Below are 22,659 nucleotides of genomic sequence, written 5' to 3' on the forward strand. Positions count from 1 at the left end.
ATAATAGATTGTTTACTCGTACAATAAAAACGATTTTTTTAATGAGATTATTGCATACAAAATAAATGAAAAAAATTATATCTACATTTTAAGTAACCAATTGTAGTGGGAAAAGGCTGTCCCTCCAAAGTTGATGAAAAGACAAGAACAAAACTGGTCAGAGAGGCCAACAGCAACACTGCTGCAGGAATTTTGCAGGAATTTTTGGCCAGTACTGGCTGTTTAGTACATGGGACAACAATCACCCTTATCTTAAAAAAAAAACTTATTACATTTGTCAAAACTTCACTTGAAATCTCCCAAACGCATGCGGGAAAATGTGTCACGGTCTGATAAAACTTAGGTTGAACTTTTTGACCCAAATTCTAAATGGTATCTTTGGTGCAAGCACATAACTGCTCATCACCAGCATAACTAGAGCTGGGAGCCACTTAGTCAAGATGCAGAGAGGAATGAGCAGTTTCAAATACCAGTCAGTGTTAGCACAAAACCGTCAGGCTTCTTCGAGAAAAGAAAAAACTAATGTAAGGAAAAGTGTAGGAGCTTTATTTGGGGTTATTCATAGGTCCTTTAAATTGTGACAGGTGTGTGCTGACTGCCCTTAACATGAGTTTGAATGTTATTAGTTTATTCCAAACACAGCCAAAATCACAGTTATAATAAATGGGTGTGTAAATTGTGCAACCCAATCGACCCATTATTTAAACTTTTTTACACTTCTCATTTCGAAAGGATTCCCCCCCTACTTGAGTTGTAAATTTTATAGGATACATTAATGGTGTAAAAAATAATAATAATAATTCAACTGATTTGTCTTGGTCTCATTTTTCTTTTAATATCACCTCCCACCCCGCCAAAAAAAACAAAAACATTTCAACATGGGTGTGTAGACTTTTTATATCCCCTGTAAATACTGTACAGCGATGTGCCACAGTCTTAGCCTTTGTTCAGTGTGTTTAGTGGTCTTATCTAAAGAACATTTTAGTCTCAAATAGCTTGCACTTTACCACAAAGTTTCTTTAGCCTTTTAGTTGTAACTGTCAAACAATCCAGTGCAATCAATTCAATTTCATAATCAGATTTTTTAATTTTCTTTTTTATTTTAGTGTATATGTGCGTGAGAGTGGGTGAATGAGAGGCATTATCTTTGTGCGCATTGTAGAAAAGTGCCATTTCCTTGCATTAGTTTACAGGGCAAACATGCCACATCCAACATGGCAGACGCGCTCACTCATACTCCAACGATTCACCTAGCTCAATATCTACATGCATACGTCTACGGCAGTGAGTGGCTGCAGGTATTTGTGGGCGTGACCTGTGAAATAGGTGTGGAAGGAAGAGCTCTTTTTTTTTTTTTTTTTTTTTTTTTTAAAGCGTTTCCAGCCTGCGTCGACACAGGAAGTTGGTGCCGAATTTCATTCAACTGTGACTAATATTATTCGTTTTGCTGCTTTTCAACACGACACGCGTAACTCAAATTAAAAGCCAGAGGATCAAGTGTCGTCGTTGGGGATGTATGCCGCCAGATACAACGTGAGTGGCTACAAACTACACTCGAAGCTGATTGTTCTCGCCTTAAAAGGCACACGGCCTCAACTCAGTGTGCTCCAAAAGCGGGCTTGTTTTGTTGTAGTAATTTGAATGCACTGGGCCTGCTCAATGAGTAGTTGAACCCGAACGTTACGTGAATGAACGCTAAATAGCCAAGGAACAAATCTATCAAATTACTGTTCTGAAAGCAGGAAAAACAAACAAACCAAAAAAAAAAAAAAAACAGTTAAACTTGACTTGGTTGTTTCATGCTTCATTGAGTGTGTCCCAACGAGTCCCATTCGCGCTGCTCATTTTTTTGATGACTATTATTCTTATTTTTGTTTAACAGTTCATCAATTAAGCCATCCTATTGTAACATTCTCAAGTCTCAACACCAGCATTTGGACTAGCACACGTGCTACAACTGTTTGCCAGCTCCTAAACTTCTTCTAACATTGCTCATGAGCAATGAAGTTTCTCTTGCTTATTTGCCACACATGCAGACATGTTGCTGGAGCCAATTCGAGGACAGCTTAAAGATTCACCATAATTCATGATGCAGCCATGTTCAAAGATTGTACTAGGATATTATTTGTTCTTGTTTAGCGTGTATGAAGACACTCTTAACCACCAGTGATGACAAGTGGCCAAAGGTGTCAAAGGTCTCTCCACAGGCTTATTAATGGTTACGTGGTCCTATTAGCGCTTACTGAAACATACAACAAACAGGTGTACCTCGTATATATTTCAGGTTCTGACATTCACGGTGGCCCGATCGGGCCACCATAATAGTTCGATCCAGATATTTTGAGTTTGAGCCACTTAAATGGATCAAGGCATTTCGTAGGTAAACGCTTGCACTTCAGCGTTTGCGTTATGGTTAGTAACTGTTATACTCAAACTGTGTGGCTCACTTATAAACGCTGACATATTGTGTACATCAAGAATAATGATATTGGGAGGGAACGTTCTTCGTTATTCTATTTCATTACAATCATCACTCGTGTCACGATACGTAATCAAATCACAAGGCTTCGATCCTCCGTTTTGCACGTTTTCCAATATTAGTGGTTGGGACGCCATTTGTTAAATGGCCAATGATAATTTATACTGCCCCAAATAACATTACACACGAAAAAACAACAGATATATTTTCTTTAAGGCTTAATGTGATAAAATGTGGTCTACCTGATCATAGGTTAGTTTTCGTATTTACTGATTTACTGATGAAAGGCAGAGACGCTTGCAGAGCGTCTCAGTCGTATAAGGTCCTTCATAAGTTCTGAAACATAAAATAAAGCTCCTGGTTGGGGAATGTGTGTCACTAATGCAGTTGGCAAACATAACTGTCATAAAAGGCTTTTTTTTCAGTTCCAAATTGCAATCATCAGAATCATATTTATTGCCCAAGCATGTTAAAAAAAACAAGCCGAATCCGCCATCACAAAATATACATTTAGGACATAAACCTTCATGCTATTTTTTTTTTAACACTTCAGATTGGATAATAATTTGGTCATGTGGGGACTGAGCATTTGGATTGATTTGTGAAGATATATGAAACTGACCATAGTTGGACATACTGTATGTAAAACGTTTCCGCCTATGTGGGCTGCGACTGGCTGGCGCGCACAGTTCAGGGTGGATCCCGCTTCTCACCTCTTGCCCTGAGTCAGCTGGGATAGGCTCCAGCTCACCTGTGACTCCAATGATGATAAGCAGTACACAAGATGGATGCATGGAAGCTAGTGCCACCTACAGGACGCAGCCGTTCAGACCTGGTGGAGGTGTGCACGCTCTTGAATGTTTTTTTTTTTTAAATTTATTTTAATTTTTTTGTTAGGGAAGATGTTTAGTTCCAGCCCTAGACTAGAGTGTTGCTGTGCAAAGGAACATGTGGGTTACTCCCTCAAGAAAATGGAAGGATTCTGCAGGGTTCAGCAAAAGCAAAATGCTTCACATTGTTAAAGAGACGATAATAATTCATTCACAGAGTGAAGAATGGCCCGTGATGGAGTTTGCTTAATGGTTATATTAAGGCGTGATGAATTGATGAAGGGGAGGGAGAGACCCTGGAGCACTCGCTGACCCCATCTCTAAAGAGTTCTCTCGTTCTGGCCCGTGATTGCCGTTTGAGATTCCACTTAGACAGCGCGTGCGGAAGCCATCGCTGAGTAAAAATAGGCCTTAATTGCAGTGAGTTATCATCCGGACTCATGTAATTGAGCCCCTGTCGTAAGGGGCAGCCCGTCTGACAAATTGATTTAATATCAATGCGCTTCTCCATCCCTAATGGCACTCGGGCTTCTTCGCTCATCTGCTTCTGGCGCTGAATTCAATGTGTGTTGATTACACCGCCCACTTGAGTGAGCGCCATATTGGACATACATCTTGTGTCGACACACACGCACCATTTGCCATGCAGTGTCTGAAATCATGCGCGCCGCGAAATCCTAAACAGGTTTGACCGGTCTTTCAAATTTAGGTACGTTGCTTGTTACTGCACGCTGCTCTTGCAACTTTACGTAGCACATTAGCATTTTTAAGCCACACATAGTGTACAGCGTTGCTCTGAGCGAAATTGACCGCGGTTAACCCCTTTTTTTTTTTTTTTTTTTTTAAAGAAATCATTTCGCCCAAACTGGTTTCGAGAGCGGCAGCCGGTAGTTAACATAGAAATGCAGATAGTTCTAGAAAGAATGCATTACAAAGTACAAGTAGAACACAGTTCATTGTGCGGCTGATTGATTGGTATTTTTCCCAATTGTGTTCCATGGTCAAATTGTCACCATCATAAAACCTTTAACTCTGCCGCCATCAAAAGAGGCTCAAAGGGCTTCCCCTCATCTAAAGTCCCCAATCGGGCAAGGAAAAACTAAAATCCTGCTTGGGGGGGGAGAAATACTACAATAACTATGACTCAATGCACCTAACGTCAGATGTACTGTATGTTTATTTATTTAAATCTTCTCTCACCTAGAAATGACATCATGTATGACCTCGGTTGGAATTTATGCAAATTTAAAAGCACATTTTTCCTCCAAACCTTAGCTGTGTTGACTTGAGAAATTCCAAGAACAAGCTAACTTAACCATCAGTTAATTGTAATTATTTGTTATTTTTCAAACATTATTTGTAAAGGGCTGGGAGAATTCCCTTCTGAATTTTCAGTGTTGTATTAGGCAAAAAAAATACTGCCCCGAGGAGTGTCATCGTGGAGGCCTCGCTTATTCATGGCAGCAATCACTTCCACATAATCTTCTGAAATATAAACAATTGATCCATTAATGGATTGTTAAGGCCACCCTTAAAAAAAACTACAACAGCCAGATCAGTACATTCTTTTTCTGTCGCTAGTGCTGAACCTTTTTTTTTTAAAATTATTTTAAATTTGTACCCTAATATAATTTCTTTTAAGAGGTAGCAGGTAAGCGATCCTTTTCAGAATTCAGATATTTGTCAGATGTTTCACAGATTTATGTGAAAGCTTGAATTTGACTGTTGTTGAGGCGTACGAGTCGTTCATATTAACACTCAGCTCAGTTAGTACATTCGAACCATTAATTTGTAACTGTAATTTCTTTCCATTGGGAGAATTTTCAAATAGAAGTTGGTGTGTTCAGTAAAAACAGTGCGTGATTATTTTTTTTCATTCCCTGCGGGAGCCAATCACAAGACAAACAAGTTACCTGCAGGAATCCACCTTTTATCTGAACGGTTTAATTATATTCGGTGATTAGTTTTATGCAAAATGCTCACATTTAATTTCCCTCTCCCTCAGGGTCACAGTGACCGCCATGAGCGGATCGACTTCTTAACCAGCAAGGAGAAAGCCTCATCCAAGCGGAAGCTCGGCGCCGTGATCGGCGTTCTACTGGCGGTCCTCATCCTCGCTGCTGTAGCTGCTTTCCTAATTTGGCTTTTTGTCTGTGAGTGCTGTTGAGAAGCTTCCCTCATTATATTCCCTCTTAAAGAGACTTGAAGTAACCCTGCTATGCTATTATGAACATCATGAGGACCTTCCTTTTTTTTGCATGAATCAAAGTTATCCTTTGTAGGGTTAAATAAGACGTTTGAAGTGTTTATTCCGCCGATGTCAGCTCGCGCAAAGACAACGTTAGCATCAGAATAAGTGTTTATACTTGCTGTGAAGGCTGTTTGACAGGAGACTGCAATAGTGGCTTGTTTGGATGTTGTTGTTTTTTTTTTTTTTATTTCCCATTAGCTTTAGCTCAAGTGACAGCACTGACTTTCTCCTTTTGAATAATGCTAAGAAAAAGAAAAAAAAAGTCAGTCAGTGACAAGATTTTCCCTGTCATTTGCACACGAGTTCTGACAAACAGCCCTCTGAAGTCTTGATTAGCAGCCCCTCGACAGAGGAGGCAGTTTATTTGTCCTCTCAACTCGAGATCAATCTGCACGTCTATTTAAAAATAGTGTTTCGGTTTAAAAAGCCTTCTGTCATCTAAGGCAACGAACCCGAAATGATGCGCAGTTCAAAAACTCTCCTTTGCCTTGTCGCCTTCAAGTTAAGGATGCCGAAGAAGCCACGCTCAGTAAGCAGCAGAAACCTGCCGTGCTGGTGTTCAGCGGTCACATGAAGACACCCGACATCCCATACAAACAGAAGCTGGAGGACACCAGCAGCCCCGAATTTGAAGCACTGGCAGAAAAACTGGAGGGAGTTGTGAGTTTAATGCCAAAAGATGGCACGCACGTTTTTACACCTTACATGTAATATTTGGTCTGTTGTTGAAGGAACTATTCTTAGAAATATTGCCAATGGGAGAACATTGGTCCTCGATTTCCGATGGAGTTCTGTTCCTACGGCGACGACGTGACCCGAAATTGTACACAAGCGTCATAGTCTTACAAACCTATGCTAACACGGTCATGAAGTCATAAATTCATTACATATTTCTCGGCCATAAGTATAAAAAAAAAATAATCGAATGAAAAACAGTCAGTAACTTAGTGTGTCTTCTTGTGCCACGGTACGACCTATTACGTATGCATTTAACGGTAATGCCATTAACCAACTGAGTTTGGTTAGCTTCATCATTTCTTGTTTTTTTCCCTTTTTTTTCCTGAAAATTACAATTTTCTTTGTAAATTTTATTTGATTGAAATGGCTGATTGAAAGCTAGTAGAATAAACACAACTACGACTAAAGTTACTATTAAATGTTGTGTGCAGTGCTTGGACAAGCTTTGCTTCACATTAAAATTATCACACACACACAATTAATTAAACTAATTTTGTTGTAGTGATTTGGTTGCGACACAATTTTTTGTTCATATACAACCAGTACATTTGTTGGCCTAATGTCTACTGCTGCCACGTACTATGTTTTGCAGTGGTTTATACCAACACCTGTACAACCTGTAACACCTGTAGGGGGAGCCCAAGAGCAGAAATAAATCCCCACAAATCCTGTATTCTCTACTTTGTGTACACGCATGTGGCTCAGCAGGTTGCATGAGTTGTTCCAGAACTATACACATCACATGGCCCAGCCTGTACCTCTTTAAAACAGTTGTATTGCGCTCATTGATATGTGTATACATACTATGTTTATTATTTTACAGTTATTTCTTTATTACAGTGTACTGGCCTTAAGTTTATCTTTACACAGTAGTGGTTACATGCGTTTCATGTTCTAGAGATTGACAAGACATCAGGCAAGATGGCTTAATTGAGCGTTCCACCATTGTGCGTTATCCAAGTATTTTAATGTACTGTACTTCTTCTATTCAAATGGAATTGATGTCAGGGAGGTAGACACAAGCTCTCTACATGATCTGTTCCTAAAAAAAATTTTCTCTTCACAGTTGGAGGAAAACTTGAAGAAGAATCCATTACTTGCTACATACTACACAAAGTCTGTTGTCACAGCGTTCAGGTACTTTTTGTGTTTGGGGATCATGGAAATGGTGATGCTATTTAGTGTTACTGTGTAAATGTTAAGTAAACATTAGTGCTAAAAATATTTTGCACCCATTTTTATCACCCTTATCAAACTCAAGCAACAAAATGAAGGCCTTAAGGTTTTTGATAAGTTTGTTTGATCAGCCCAGGCTGTCGTCCACCTTTTGCCCGAAGTCAGCTGGGATAGACTCCAGTTCCCCGCAATCCTGCACGGAATTAACGCTGCAGAAAATGTTTGGATGCATGTGAACCAACTTTATAATCCTCGATGAATTAGTTTCTTTTTTTTCCCGGAATCTCTCAGCATTCCTGTGCTATTTCTGAGGGAATTGCAATGTCTTGTCATTATTAAAATGACTACAAAACAACTGAACATATTTAATCAAGCTGATTGCATGTTTTCTTGTACTGTACTTATTTACTGGAATGTATTGGCAGCAGATCAGACAATCACATGCATGCTTTATGCAAATTTGTGTGATGATCATGTGATTCCTATATGTATCGTCATTTAATGATTGACGCGTAGCCTCATATTCAGGATGTGCGCCTCCTCCGTTCTCTTCCACGCTGTCACTCCCAAGTTTATGACAGCTTCTAGGCTGCTATTGTATTTAATTCTTTTCTTTTCAAAGATGGCTTTGATTGCTGACCCCGGTGGAATATGAGTCCTAACAAACAAGCATACCAAAGTAAAGTTTTTTTTGTTCCCCCCCCCCATGTTGTCTGCACACCAGCTAGTACTGTAAAAGTAATATTAGTTCTGTGAAACTTCTGTTTTAGTCCTTTTTTGCTAGTATTTGCGAAACAGTGGACGTTTACAGCGCAGTCACTGCTAGTTGACAGCGCCAGCATGAACTCACGCTCGCTCGATTTTATCTCTGTATTGGCGATTCAATTCCCCGACTAATCAAGCGCTTCCTCCCAAATCTTTAAAGTTGGTACTGAATGACTGCACGTTCTCTCTGCTTTCTCCAGTGAGGGTGTGATCGCTTACTATTGGTCCCAGTTTGATGTCCCAGTGGAGGACCTCGAGGTCGTGCCTGAAATCTCTGAGGAGCTTGTGTCAGAGACCTTGGAGAATGGAATAAAGGAGCAGCAAAGGACCAGGAGCGTCGGTCAGATCAAGATCAGTGAAATCACGGCCACACGTAAGCACGACGTGCTTTCTGATTGACGTTATGCTTTTCAATAATTGACATTTTCACTGATTGACATTATGCTTTTCAAAGACAACGATATTTTCCACCAGCATCTAATATGCCTTGTGATTTGGATATCCATCATGTTAAAAGCTGTACTTACTGCATCAAGGTTAAATAACTGACGCGTATTAATCACCAAATGATCTCATGAAATGATCTTCCCTGTTTGCTTATTAAAGTGGTGGACTTTATTTGGCCCTGTACTTTTTACTTGGGCCGTGCGTATCGAAACCAAAAAAGTAGACCAGCCACACACAAATGAAAACTTTCAGTTCGGCAGGACGCGCTGCTCTGTGACAGCAGTGCCAGCCCACGTGCACGCCCGCTGTATTTGAGCCCAGCACTCAGCAGATCTATAAGACTGAGAATGCAGAGCTGAATAAGCTTGCTGTCATCTCATATTAGCCTTGCTATTCCGTGCAGTATGCTTTGCATTAGAAAGCGCTCACTTCGACTTCTGCTGATAAGATGATAAGGCATCTAGCAGACCTCTCTGCTTGTACTGCACCTGAGATTGTGCATTCATACAGTTTGGGTCCTCTAATGAGATTAGCTCAGCCCTGTTTGGAGAGGCCCATTATTCTTCATTCCGTCTTCCCGGTGTTCCCATTGCATTTGTCCGCAACCTGGCCACTAGCCAAGAGCTGACCTTGTGACTCAGAGGGGTTTGGTTCTCTTAAAAAGGATTCCTGTGGGTGTGATTCGATGTTGCTGCCGTTGATCCTTAAGCAGAGATGTATGGCTTGCCGCTTTAAGGCAAGGTGAGATGGATCAGAAAGAGCGATATACGCAGCATCGCCGGTCCCCCTAAAGGCAGGGAAATAGAACAGAAAATGTGCAAACCTAAATATTTTAGGCCTCGACATCAGAATCTAGTTGCCTCCCAGCCTCAGTGGCATACTCCAGCCTTTGTTCTTAGTTCTAACACTCTCCCTTCTCTTCCGTCTGCCTCCAGTCACTGACTCCCGCATGGCCAGGAACCCGCGAGCCAGTGAGTACAATCTGTGCAATTTCAAACACTCATGACCCTAATTTCTGTGTCAAACTGGATAAGTTATTTTCGAACAACAGTCAGACTCCCGCCAGTCAGTCCCCATGGACCATGCTTTGATTTATAATTTATGCACGATTGAACTTTTTTGCGCTCATTCCATTAATTGCCCTCTCTATGAATCAGTTTAAGCACAATTATACGTAGAATCATCATTATTTGACTATTTGTCAGCATTTCCTTTTGAAAGAAATCTCAAAGTTGCATTTCTTCATACTTACTTTTTAGGTACATCTGCATAATCTTGCAAGCGCTTGTGCTTGGGCAATATGCCCTGAAAATAAAATCTCAGAATTTTTTTTCACAAAAATCAAAATTCGGATTTTAATCTTTCTCTTCGTTTCCCCTTGTGGTTAAAGGAAAACACAATTGAGAATGAAATTATTCATATCAAGCATTGCTTTTTGTCTTTTTTTTTTTTTTTTTTTTTAACCCAAAAACCTTTAGGCACTCAAACTGCATGGCTCAGCTCTGTTGTCCACGCTGCACTCCCTTTAGCGCTCTCTTTGTCTCTTCTCGTGTAGAGTTTGACAGGTGAGGCAAGCAGTCCTCAATAAAAGATTTCTGGCTTGGAAAAAGATCCAAAGACATTTCGGTAAATTATTGATTTTGCAACTGAAACACAAAAAATTTCTTTGGCCAATGTTTCGTGCAATTTACTCCGTGACTGTAATCTCCCGGGCTCCTTTTTTGTTATACGGAAAACAATGTCAAACTGATTCTGCAGATGTTCTATATTTCTGTTTAAATATTTCTGTTTATTATTAACAGCGAATTTCAATCCAATTTTTTTGTCTATTTGTCCATCCTTTTTAATCTGTTTTATCTGTTAAGTGATACAATTTTGTGACTTCTTTCAGGATTTGTGTGGATAAGGATTTCCCTAACATTACTGATGTTTCTGACACCGATGTCCCCCAAAAATCCCTTTCGCCTCGAACTTTATTCACTTCCAGACTAGATACTGTTTGCGCACTTAATATCAATTTAATATGAAAGAAAATATATTTAGATGCATCTCTCTGTCAAACTCATCAGGTTGTAGCTTGTTGTGCTTACAACTTACAGGATCTTATTAGATTGCGAATAAAACCTGACCTCCTTTTAGCTATAAAGGTGCTAAATTGTAGTCAATTGCTAAATGACTTGGTGGTCTGCTCTCTCTGTTGTCTTTGTAAAGGCAAAATCGTTTTATGCTTGTATTCTTATTGTGCAGGTGTAATCGGGCTCAAGTTTGAATGTCATGCAATCAATGTGTAATTCCCAGATGAATGTTTCTTCCGTCTGGAAGCTGAAGAAACAGAGTCTCAGTTTTCATCTCCGGGGTACCCCGGCGGCTACCCCTCCAAGTCTCGCTGTCAGTGGCAAATCAGAGCGTCGGCCTCAAACGTCATCTCCGTCACGTTTCCCTTCTTCCATGTGGAGGACGACTGCTCCGATGACTTTGTCTCCATTTATGATTCTTTGAGTCCTGACGATTCTCAGACGATCACAGAGTAAGTGACGGCGCTTTCAGTGCACTAATAAGATGCATAAGAGGTGATGCAAGGCCAAAAGAAACTAAATAACTAAACTAAATGAATGTTTGACAGATCAAGGTTTGACATTATGTGCATTCTGTGCTTTGCTGCCTCCCTTGCAGAGAAATAGCATGAAACAGACTCCTTTTACTCTAAAACAGCATTGGTACATCACTTTGACATAAATCACACTCTGGTCTGGACTTGAACCTCTCGGAGCAGGATCCCTTTAATAGGACTTAACCAATGTTCGCCTAATTTATTTATCCTTGAAGATCAGACAGAGAGGAAATGTAGTCGTACCGCATTCCTACGGGACAACCACGAGGAATCACTTTATTTGACTGAAATGTTGCACAGGGATTTAGGGATGAAAGGTGTTTTGATGTGGGTGGAAAATGCCTTCCACTTCATTCCTTTCACTGGATTTGTGAATAACAACACAAACCAAACTTGGTCCTGAAGCCTTCAGCGCTGCATTTATTGTTAACTTTCTCAACCTCAGTGAGATTGAGTTGGCCCAAGAAGACCTTTTGCTTTCAAATCTATGAAGGATGCCAACCTTAATCCTGCCACGCTGCTGTGTGTAATTGCACTTTGTGGTGGGGGTTGATTCTAAAAAAATATAGGCCCCTCGAATGCAACGCTAGCTGAATCTGTCGTCAATTTTGCATTCAGAATCCACTGCAGAACAAACACACTTAACATGTGATGCATAACATTTTCACAAGACTATTGCGATCAGTTTAAGCCAAGGTGACGGAGTTTTATGAGAGACATAACATAATAGCCTTTAAAGATGTTATTTGACTGAGGTTTGTGTGTACGGTTGCTTACACGCACACACACTTATCGAAACTTTTGATAACACTTCCCTTGTTTGACTTTGATTCTCCTCCAAAGCAATCTCATCTCGCCTTATTTATCTGTCTCCATCTCGCCTCGCTTATTTATTGATTTATTTTCAAATTAAATCATTTCAATCTTGTTTGTGACATTGATGTTTAGAGTGAAATGACTCAAAGCTTGACGCGAGGCCCTCAATTTGTCTCCCAGCACACCTTTTCCCTTATAGAGAATGAACAAAATGCTTGTGCAAAAATTGCAAAATGTCGCTATTAAGGTGCACGACACGAGTTTACAAAACCCTTCAAATGCCAAGTTTTTATGAAATGACTAAGGTAAATCATTTCAAAACTTATTAATGTGAACTATAACCTGTACAACTCAATTGCTTTTTATTTTATTTATTTATTTTTTTGCACAAGTCTGCACATCCTCTTTATGTCATTCATCCGTTCCCCGAAACCCAAGCAGTCTGTGTTATTTAATAAGTTAAAATAGCATGCCACAATATTATACTTGCACGCCACAATATTATACGTGTGTATATATATATATATATATATATATATATATATATATATAAAATAGAATATAAAGATTTAAACAGTTTGTGCATCATGATTTAATGCTGGAATTTTATCGTGCTTTTCCTACTGGTGTGCCTGTCTTGGCCACCGGGAGGCAGTGTAATACAGTCATGCAGACACAAAGGAAGAACAGTAGATCAATCCTTCTACTACTATTACTACTGTAAGTGCCACAGTAAAATGCTGCAATATTAGTCATTTTCTGTCATGGATAAAGAATTGTGTGCATTGTTATAGTATCTGTCTACGTGTGTTGCTCCACCGTTTATGTACAAATACTAAAACCGTAACTGTTGATGCTAACTGTGAGCGTGCTATATTAATATCAAGTTAGCCTTGTTTTAGTTTGACAGTAAACTTCAACACCTTGAAGCCTCTTTTTTTTGATGAATTGTTCACGATTTTCCAAACTGCTGCTGCTTGTGAATTGACTGGAAATGAGTTAATTGGCATCATACAATGCTCGTATCTGAAGTGTGCGCTCTCAAGTCAAAGCAAATAAATAATAATAATTTGTATTTCAAGGCACCACTATATATTTCTTAGACAAAGAAAAAAGAGGCAAAGGATGTGAGGCAAACAATATGTTATTGCATATTGTTTTGATTACGCCCCCCCCAGGAAGTGCGGTCACAGGCCTCCCTCCAACCCTCTGGAGGTGGTGTCGTCCGGTAACATCATGCTCATCAGCCTGATAACTGACAGTGAGACCCAGCGGCCTGGCTTTCAGGCATTGTACAAAGCCATCCCAAAATCTAAAGGTAAATCAGCACATCATCGTGCCGCCTACAGTCGTTAAATGTCCCTGCTGATGTGAGATTAAATGCATTGTTTTCAGTGATGACCTGTGGCAGCGTCCTCTCTGCAAGCTCAGAAGTCTTCACCTCCCCTCTCTACCCTAGTTTCTATCCTCCTGCTATGGACTGCAAGTGGACCATTAAGGTTTGCAACAATGACCCCGCTCGACACCACCCCCCCTTTTATGTGCAACGCCCCGCCGTTTCCTCCTCCTCCATCAGGCTGCCATCAGAGAAATGCTGAGGCAGCATTATAGAAGCCAAGCTGTTCAGTATCTCCTCTGTCTTCATCTGTCAGGTTGCTGCCGCAGAAGCTGAGCAGCAGCTCGTGGGCATCAGTTTACAAGTCTTACAGCTACATTGCATGTCCTTATGTGTGTAGTAAATAAGCCTGAAATGAAACAAACGCTTCTGTGCTGTAGGTCCCCGCCGGGAAAAAGGTGCGTGTGAAGTTCACCCTGTTCCGCATGAAAGAGCCTGGGGTGGACACTCGCGTGTGTCACAAAGATTATGTGGAGGTTTCAGGCAATAAGTACGATTTAATACACTACTATTTATATGTATCGTGTTTTATTATTGTCTTTTTTTTGTTTTTGCATAAGTTCCGTTGTGATTAATCGGATGTATGTACAGTAAATATACACTCTCAAGACACAACAATAGGTGCACTGCACAATCTTACGCATATAATACAGTAAGGGTTGTCAAAAATGCTTTAAGAAGCACAGTACTCAGCAAAACTCTCTCCGGCAATACTAATCATGTATGGCTGACTTGCTTGATTGAAAAATTATGGCGTGTTGAGCAAAACTCCAGTCCTATAGCGAATGAAATTGTGTAACTCAAGTGAGAGACCAACCACCATGAAAAACAAGCACTGGCGCCCCTGCTGGAAATGTTACTATTTTACCTTCTACAAGTGGTCTTAAAATATTATTGTCTTTTTACCAATACCAGGTTTTGTGGCGAACTGTCCTCTTTGGCTCTGACCAGCACCACTAATACCTTAGATGTGACCTTCCACTCTGACGAGTCGTACACCGACAAAGGCTTCCGTGCTGAATACAGTGCCTACGATCCCAGAAACCGTGAGTTAGCCCGCTGCAATACAAAAGCCTGCCATCCTCGGGTGGAAGCGAGGTGGCTGACTGAGTGTCAAATGGAGCTGTGAAATGACAAAGGGTGAAACTCCAGCAGGACTAATCATCAGAGAGATTGTTTGTTGGGTCCAGTTTTCTTTGTGTGTGGCACTCAGGAGCACTCCGCTTGAAAGCCCTCCGCCCCTTTATGCCGTTTTCGCAAATGGATTTATAATTTCACAGATCAACAGGGACGAGCGATGGCAACATGACAATTATGTACACACTGTGTCACTCCCATTCTCTATTTTTTGATTTATTTTTTTTACTGCTTCTAGCTTGCCCCGACATGTTTGCCTGCGCATCCGGCATTTGCATCGCCAGAGAACTCAAGTGCGATGGCTGGAACGACTGCGGTGACATGAGCGACGAGATGAAGTGCGGTACATTTCCTCTCCAATCAATCGCCTGCCTGATGAATTTTCTCAAAGGTTATCTTTAGTTGACAGACAACAGGAAATAGCTGATCCTTTTCTTGCCTTGGAGGCCTCAGTTGGCTAGTGAGTTAAAAATCACCAATTTTGTGATTGCGTTGTGTTCAGGTACAGTACTACTTCAAATGTATACAAATCTTGGGATATCTGAACGTGAATTTATGGAGTTATTCCCCAGCATTGCATCTGTAACAGCTTCCTTAACCTTTGTGGAAAAAGTGGCGAGGTGAAAAGGGGCTTCATTCTGAACATGAGAAAAGACAGCACCGCTTAAAATGAATTAGACGTCACTTATCTGAAGGGACGTCATCGCATGACGCCAAGTACTGCTAACTTAAGGCTACTGTAAAACGGCGGTAAACTTGGTCAGTGGATGGTTGCGTTAAATATTGATGCCGTAAAGGATTATGAGTTTCCACAAAGGTTGGTCAAAGGGTCTTTCCTCCAAGTATTTCCCGGTCATCTCGCTCTGATAGGAAACAAAAGGAAAGTTCCTCAGCAAAAACTAGAATCCAAAGAGGTCCGTAGAATTGTCCAACATGTCTTTTAAAATGAAGAAAATGAAGCCTCTTCCCATAAATTGGTGCATGCAGTGTAGGAGGAAATAAGGAGAGAGTGATGTTCCAAATGTCACCAGACCTGAAATAGCTCTTTGTTTCGTTTTTAACTGTTCGTTGATGTCTCTTGGACACTTTGAGGCGTATACAGATGTGTTTCCCGACTTCTGCCAACCGCCAACATAAGTTAACTTTCTACTACTTATTTTGTTGATGTGGAAAGCTTAAATTTGTTCCATTTTCTGAGCTGTTTCTGCTCTCGGCGCATACTTTAGTTTTCCTTGCTCACGTGCTTAAAAAGTGACTGTGTTCCCCCAGAGTGTGACAAGGACCAGTTTAACTGCGGCAACGGTTTGTGCAAACCTAAACTGTGGGTTTGCGATCGCGTTAATGACTGCGGGGATGGCAGCGACGAGAAGAGTTGCAGTAAGTCAACCAAACCCATGTGCTTTGCGTCACCCCCCTCACCCCCCCCCCCCTTCCTCCTCCTTTTCATGCTATTTTTAACATCTTCGTCATTGAACTGCAGGTTGCGAGGAGAACGAGTGGCGCTGCGGGGATGGCGTGTGCATGCCTCAGGACGTGGTGTGCGATACCAAGACGGACTGCGAGGACGGCAGTGACGAGGCCTCGTGTGAAACCTGTAAGCGCTAGCGCCTCTTGCGTTTTGAAAATCCACAGCAGAGTGATTTCTAAGCAAGTTACGCAGGCCATTAAGTGCCTCATCCGCAGTGTAGTGGTGGTTTAGACTTTACAAAGCAGCTGCTTTAAAGTCTTCATTGTATTTGACTTGCTAGGTGCAGTCTCTTCGTTCCCTTTTTCGTGTGCACAAAAGGCCGCTCTTGAGTTTTCCTTATTTTCACTTCTGTGAATAAGGCAGGATATTAGACGGCGAGCCCAATCAATACACCGAATCAATGAAATCTCCTCAATCACACTGCGTTGTGCACTCAAGGCTCACTTTGAAGTTTCGCCGATTGCACGGTGTTATTTTTGGTTGGAGTTAGCGGTCGATTTGAATAGTGAATGTGTTTTGATCTGGGCTGCTGCTTGTCCCCACCCCACCACCGCAGCCCCGGGCATCTGCTCCGCCTTCAGCTTCAAGTGTAAGAGCGGCGACTGCGTCAACAAGGTCAACGCCGAATGCGACCGCGTCGACGACTGTGCCGATAACTCGGACGAGGCCAGCTGTAGTAAGTCGTCATCGTGATCTTCTTTTCCCTTCGCAACGTTCAGTATTCAGCTGAAAGTGGCTTTAATCTCCCCATTGTCATTTAAAGGAGATTATGAAAAAAGTGGTGTTTAGCTGGCCTCAGGCATTGACTGCTTTATTTTTTTTAATTCTTTGAAAGCAGCTTTTATCTGTGTAATTTCTTGATTCAGATTTAGCCTTCGGGCATGCCTGGCGTGTAAGCTCCACATTTCTGATCACATAATGTGACATTCTCTTTTATTAGCGTTCCTAATAATCAGAATAGCTTTAAGACAACTTCTCTCTTTTCATATCATTCGCTCATTGTCATCAGCACTCTCCTTGCTTTCTCCTCACGTTCCTAGAATGTGGCACACGGCCGTACAAACTGAATCGGATCGTAGGGGGTCAAAATGCTGAGCTGGGAGAATGGCCCTGGCAGGTCAGCCTGCACTTCCTGACCTACGGGCACGTTTGCGGGGCCTCCATCATCTCCCAAAAGTGGCTCCTTTCAGCTGCCCACTGCTTTGTCACCCACGACCCAGCGTGAGTCACTACATGTGCACTTGATGTGCAAAAACAAAGGGCCTCCCTTGTGCATACTGTTATCATGCTTTATTATTCATCGCGTATTTGACATTTTATCAGATCTCATTATGCACTACCGGTATTCTTGGGGGCTGGGGGGGGGGGGACTTGAACTATGCACAACAGAGGACAAATTATACAAATTTCAAAGTCTGAAAAAGAGCCCCTGATGATACAGTTAATTCAGAAAAACCTTGGGGGGCCTAAATTTACATCTCATTTTGTGTAAAAATATAGGTGCACTCATCATAGTGGCCTTTAGGTGGCGCACTAGCCATGCTTTACCAAATGAGACACTTCAACTTAATTGAGCAGGAAGTTGTTTCTGCAGATTCCCACTAAATATTGATATTTGCAGAATAGAACAACATTTAATCCAAACTATCTACAACTAGAAATCACTCACAGCTTTTCCTTTCCAATACATCATCATAAGGAGATTGTACCTTGTGAAGACGAGTGATGTTTACTTGAATTTCTTTATTTCACAACTTTTTTTTTTTTTTTTTTGCATCTCTGTTACAGTTACATAACCTTTCCTTCCTCTTTGCCGAAGCAGCAATCAAGTCACATCCAACTGGCAAACGTACAGCGGCTTGCAGGACCAGTACAAGCACGACGACGTCCAGCGCCGCGCCGTGAAGACGATCGTCAGCCACCCGGATTACAACCAGATGACCTTTGACTACGACATTGCCCTGCTGGAGCTCAGCGAGCCTCTGGACTTGACTGATACCATCCAACCCATCTGCCTGCCCGCTCCCTCCCACGTCTTCCCTGCAGGCATGTCCTGCTCGGTCACGGGTTGGGGCGCGGTCCGAGAAGGAGGTATTCGGCATCCGTGGCTTATTCTGCTTCCGTCTTGAGTCCTGCTCTATTTTTAATATGGGTGATGATTATACCCGCTCTGCTAGTATTCCTCAATTACGGGTGACCCACTCTGTAGTACCGGATGTGTGCGTACAGTATGTGTGCGTTTCTCCACTTTGCATATCCAGCACTCACCAAAATTGAGAGAAAGACGTTGCGCTTCTCCCTCATGCCTCTCCCAATGAGCTATTCATCTCAGCCCTTCATTTTGCGTCATTCTCTGCTTTCTCGTTTCATCCCATGTCTCTTTTCTTTCATGGCCTTCCTGCTTCTTTCTCTCTCACATCACGGCATGCTTCCCTTCTGCCTCTCTTCCCTATCATCTTTTTCTCATCTGCTCTATTCCATTAAGCCTTTCCCCATATCCATACATCAAGACGGGTGCCGCTCCTCTAGGAAGCCTCTTAAACCTTCATTAGCTAACACTAATCCAGCCCATTAACACCTTTGATTTGAGGGGCGAACATTGTGGAGTGCTGACCCCTTTGTCCTGTTTTCTCAGGTCAAAAGTCGCAGCTCCTCCAGAAGGCGTCAGTGAAAATCATCAACGACTCCGTGTGCAACGTCGTCACCGAGGGCCAGGTCACCTCGCGGATGCTCTGCAGCGGATTCTTAACCGGAGGAGTTGATGCATGTCAGGTGAGAGGAAGCTATTACATAGCTGTTCCTCACACCCCTCTGAGTGCTCTCACCGCCAACGACAAAATCGTAACCCGTCTTTTATGACCCCCGCTCACTAGGGAGACTCCGGCGGCCCCCTGGTGTGTTTCGAGGAAAGCGGGAAGTGGTTCCAGGCCGGCATAGTGAGCTGGGGGGAGGGCTGCGCTCGCCGCAACAAGCCTGGTGTCTACACTCGTGTCACCAAGCTGAGAGAATGGATCAGAAAGACGACGGGCATTTGATCACGTGAAGAAAGAGGGGGGCGGGGGGGGGCGGGAAGAAGATCGGGCTAAAGGATGGATGGAACATTCCCATTTTGTATTTCTTCTTCTTTTTTTTTTTTTTTTTTAGCAGCAGCAGACTAGGGACACATTATATGGACCCAGACCCCCACACGAATGACTCCAAGCACTTTATTTTGGTTTTATTCCTCCTCCCACTTCAACTCTTAATACACGCATCGGCCACATTGACTCACATTCTGAATTGTAATCAACCTCAATGCCTCATCATTTTTTACTGATACAAATCCAAAGATGAAAGATAAGTATTATCTGCATTTTGCCAATATTTCCCCACTGTTAGGCATTGGAAAAAGTGTTTTTTTTGTTTTTGAACGGCTTTAATCTCTTGGAGATAATTTGGCGTTTTATCTTCCAAATCTGAACCGTAATTGTTGTTTATAGCCTTCACATCACTTTAGATAGATATCTGAACTCATGCGTTTGTATGATTTGAAGAACCATTTTAAATAAAATAATCTTCCGCCAGTCCAGCGACTGTTTTGTTTTGAATGATGTCCAGGTTTTTCCAAATTTAGATAAGTGTTTTCATAGCGTACTTTAACAAATCACAAATTGGCTCCGATATAACAGGCACCAATCCATCTAAAATCCCATAATAGCTCTGGAAAATCCCCAACTGTGTCATATAGTGCCATTTTGCTAAAAACCAATTGTAAAATTGTTCTGCTGGATGTGGCGGGTTTGTGGATTCGTTCCACAGAGGCTGACTGAGCTTTGTGTTGGTCCACAGTTCCGTGTTTTTTCCTCTCTCGTCCCCCATCGTGTTTCCTTGACCCAACTCGAACATCTTGTCTTTATGTAAGCTTTACCCATGGCTTCTTTTACAATCTACCTACCTGACTTTCATTTGATGGACGTTTTACTGTAGGGAGCTAAAGTTTTAAATATTTATTGATGGGGGTGTGGAGGAACTAATTTAGAAAAATAAAAGAATGATGCTTCTTGTGGATTGAAAATTGTTTTTCTCTCCCCCAAAGAATTCACAACCATTTGGATAAATATTTTTTTTTGTGTAGGCATTATACACTGTAGCAGTGATGTTGATTATGGGCACAGTTTTTAAATCCCTTTTTTTTTTTCTGTATGCATGTTCAACATGGGAAAAAAGTAACGAGAAACAATTTTGCTTGTATTCCTTAATTCCTAATTCAATGTGCTCTTTCATTCACATTTGACTGGGTCACGGCTGGCGCTTTTGTCATGTTGCACGATCGCATCTGTCTTCGTTAAAAGCCGAGCACCGTCAAGGGGATAGGAAAAAAAAAATCAACAGAGACAGCGCTGCTAATTTACGTATTCATCATTGTTGCGACGTGGGACGCTCTGCAGTGGAGCCGCTCAGACTTCCGCGCTTCATGGGAAATGCTTTTATTTCAATATAAATATGTGTACAAAGATACAAGCAGTGGTAGCTTATTTTTAGCAAATAAAATTCAGAATACATGATTAAAATAAATGAACAAGCAAATGGAAATAAGTTGCGATAAAATAAACAAACAAACAAACAAAAAACATTCAGTGATTCGTAAAGTAAGCAAGAAAATCTGTGGATCCAAATCAATCAACCAACCAAGATAGATACATATTATATAAAGATATTTTACAATAGAGCAGCTTACACGCTGTACATTAAGGCTTATACAAAATATAAAAATAAAGACAAGCGATGATTTTTGCCTCCTCACTATCAAGTTTTAGTTGTTCTCGTCAGGCTGCCTGGCAACAAGCGTCAAATGGCAGTACAGGCATCGTATACTGAAACATCCACAAGGTAGAACGCAACTGAGCCAGGTGCAGAAACAAACGTGTCTCAAACATGAAATGGACAGGACTCTAAAGGTTTTCACTAGACACATCATTTGCATGCAACAGAGAGAAAACATGGGCTTGGGCCATTTTGTACAGATATTTCCAGGGTAGTACTGTTTCTTGTAAACATTTTGAGACCAGTTGATTAAGATGTAAAACGTCCGTGTGATGACTGCCTGGCACGTTGCCCCACCTGACGCGGCATTCAAGTTTAGTTCAAGTTCAAGATTGCCACCAAACGACAACATTTGATTGTTCTGGTATTACTCTACTTCCCCCTGCTCCGCAATCACAAAACACTGTCGGAAACAGTACCAGGGTACAAGGAATGCAGTACTCGGACCCCAACCCTGTAAAATGGTCACCATCTTTGGGTTTTTATGGACTTAACATTTGCCGCCTCGCTAAAACACACAATTCCCGTATAGTTCTTCAAGGCTAAAATTCAACTTGTTTTCATATTTTGTGTTCCGGTTGTTTTCTGGGATCCAGGTCAGTCTCAGCTCCACCATTGCGCAGGTTAGTTTGTTTCTGTGGCTAGCTCAGTCTGTTGTTGGTAACCGACACACAAATGTGCTTCGTATTCCTTTCGCATGCCAACCAAAAACCGCAAAAGACAGATGAAGGTAAATTGTTCATGTCCGTTTTATGCTGTGGGAGCTTCCTCTTGCAGACGCTTCACATTTAGCAGTGACGCGGAGTCAACTCTTGAATGCAGCCGTACCCCAGTCATCAGGTTGATCTGTTTTTATAGTCCGGCGAGCTGCCATCTCCACGTGTGTGGTCAATCATGCAGTGAGAGACTGGTGAGATATCGCTCTTGAATTAGTAGTTTGACTTGAACACCACGATCAGCTGAGATCTGCAGCTGTGTTTCGCATCATCGACGATCCCTCCCTTTGCCACGCCGACGGCTTGTAGCGACTTCCTCTTAATACTTGTCCGACGTTAAGAACGTCTCTGTTCGTGTTAGTTCTCCCGCGTGTATGTGGCGATGATGTAGTTAACTACTCGTTGCTTCTGTTCTTTTGATTTCCAACGCCCCTCGCCTCGTCAAACGTGCGTCTGCATCCGTTGGGAGGGTCGGCCATAGTCTGACTGTTGGGAGGACACTTGTGACGAGGCGTAAGAGAAGCGGGACGAGCCGGACACCTTGCTGGCCTCGTCGGACTGGTCGTACACGTCCACTTTCTCGTAAGAGGCCGGCTTGACGTAATTGGTGAAGGCGCGGCCGTACGTCGCCGGCAGGTAAGCGGAGCCGCTGTAGACGGGCTCGGTGGGATAAATGGTGGCCGGTTGAGATGGCTGCTGCTGGCCGGCTTGCTGCTGCTCATATGCAGACTGGGTGACCGTGTTGGTGGCGTACCGGTGGGCGAAGTCGTAGACCCGCGGCTGGGTGCCGCGTTGGCCGTACATGGGGCTCGGCGAGGGCAGCTGAGATGGTGTGTATACGGGCCGAGGGTTGGGAACGTACTCCGAGAAGCCGCCGCCGCGTATGTGTCGATCTTCGTGGCCGTGCACGTTGTAGTAGCCATTGGTGGGATCCTTCAATGCATAGAGCGATAAACGTCCCTTGAGTACTTGACATACTTCAGATACTGAAATTGAAAGTATGGATTCCTGCTATTTGGCAGGCTT

The 22,659-nt window shown here is 42.2% G+C and overlaps 2 protein-coding genes across 5 annotated transcripts in view; one reads left to right on the forward strand and one right to left on the reverse strand.

Annotated features, from left to right (window-relative positions):
• The first annotated feature begins 1,386 nt into the window (after positions 1 to 1,386).
• Positions 1,387 to 19,187, forward strand: st14 (ST14 transmembrane serine protease matriptase). Of its 2 annotated transcripts, none has more exons than XM_061675077.1 (19): positions 1,387 to 1,533; positions 5,315 to 5,462; positions 6,063 to 6,220; positions 7,365 to 7,435; positions 8,440 to 8,612; positions 9,622 to 9,657; positions 10,985 to 11,213; positions 13,292 to 13,431; positions 13,509 to 13,612; positions 13,890 to 13,999; positions 14,425 to 14,555; positions 14,885 to 15,037; positions 15,916 to 16,023; positions 16,127 to 16,240; positions 16,671 to 16,790; positions 17,155 to 17,335; positions 17,937 to 18,205; positions 18,750 to 18,886; positions 18,988 to 19,187. In XM_061675077.1, the coding sequence occupies exons 1-19, from the start codon at positions 1,513 to 1,515 to the stop codon at positions 19,147 to 19,149; spliced, it is 2,565 nt and encodes an 854-aa protein (XP_061531061.1). In that variant the 5' UTR covers positions 1,387 to 1,512; the 3' UTR covers positions 19,150 to 19,187. The 2 variants fall into 2 exon arrangements, with proteins under 2 accessions (XP_061531061.1, XP_061531062.1); XM_061675078.1 differs by having other exon boundaries at positions 14,885 to 14,989.
• Positions 19,188 to 20,564: 1,377 nt separating this feature from the next.
• The window catches only part of kirrel3l (kirre like nephrin family adhesion molecule 3, like), a 38,353-nt gene continuing 36,258 nt past the window's right edge, over positions 20,565 to 22,659 (reverse strand). For all 3 annotated transcript variants that reach the window (XM_061675080.1, XM_061675081.1, XM_061675079.1), the window contains exon 15: positions 20,565 to 22,566. In XM_061675080.1, the coding sequence (XP_061531064.1) occupies positions 22,075 to 22,566 (492 nt within the window). In that variant the 3' untranslated portion in view covers positions 20,565 to 22,074. The remainder of the gene's footprint in view (positions 22,567 to 22,659) is intronic.

This window comes from Phycodurus eques, chromosome 4 (genome assembly GCF_024500275.1).
Source record: "Phycodurus eques isolate BA_2022a chromosome 4, UOR_Pequ_1.1, whole genome shotgun sequence".
In the NCBI taxonomy this organism is placed as follows: domain Eukaryota; kingdom Metazoa; phylum Chordata; class Actinopteri; order Syngnathiformes; family Syngnathidae; genus Phycodurus; species Phycodurus eques.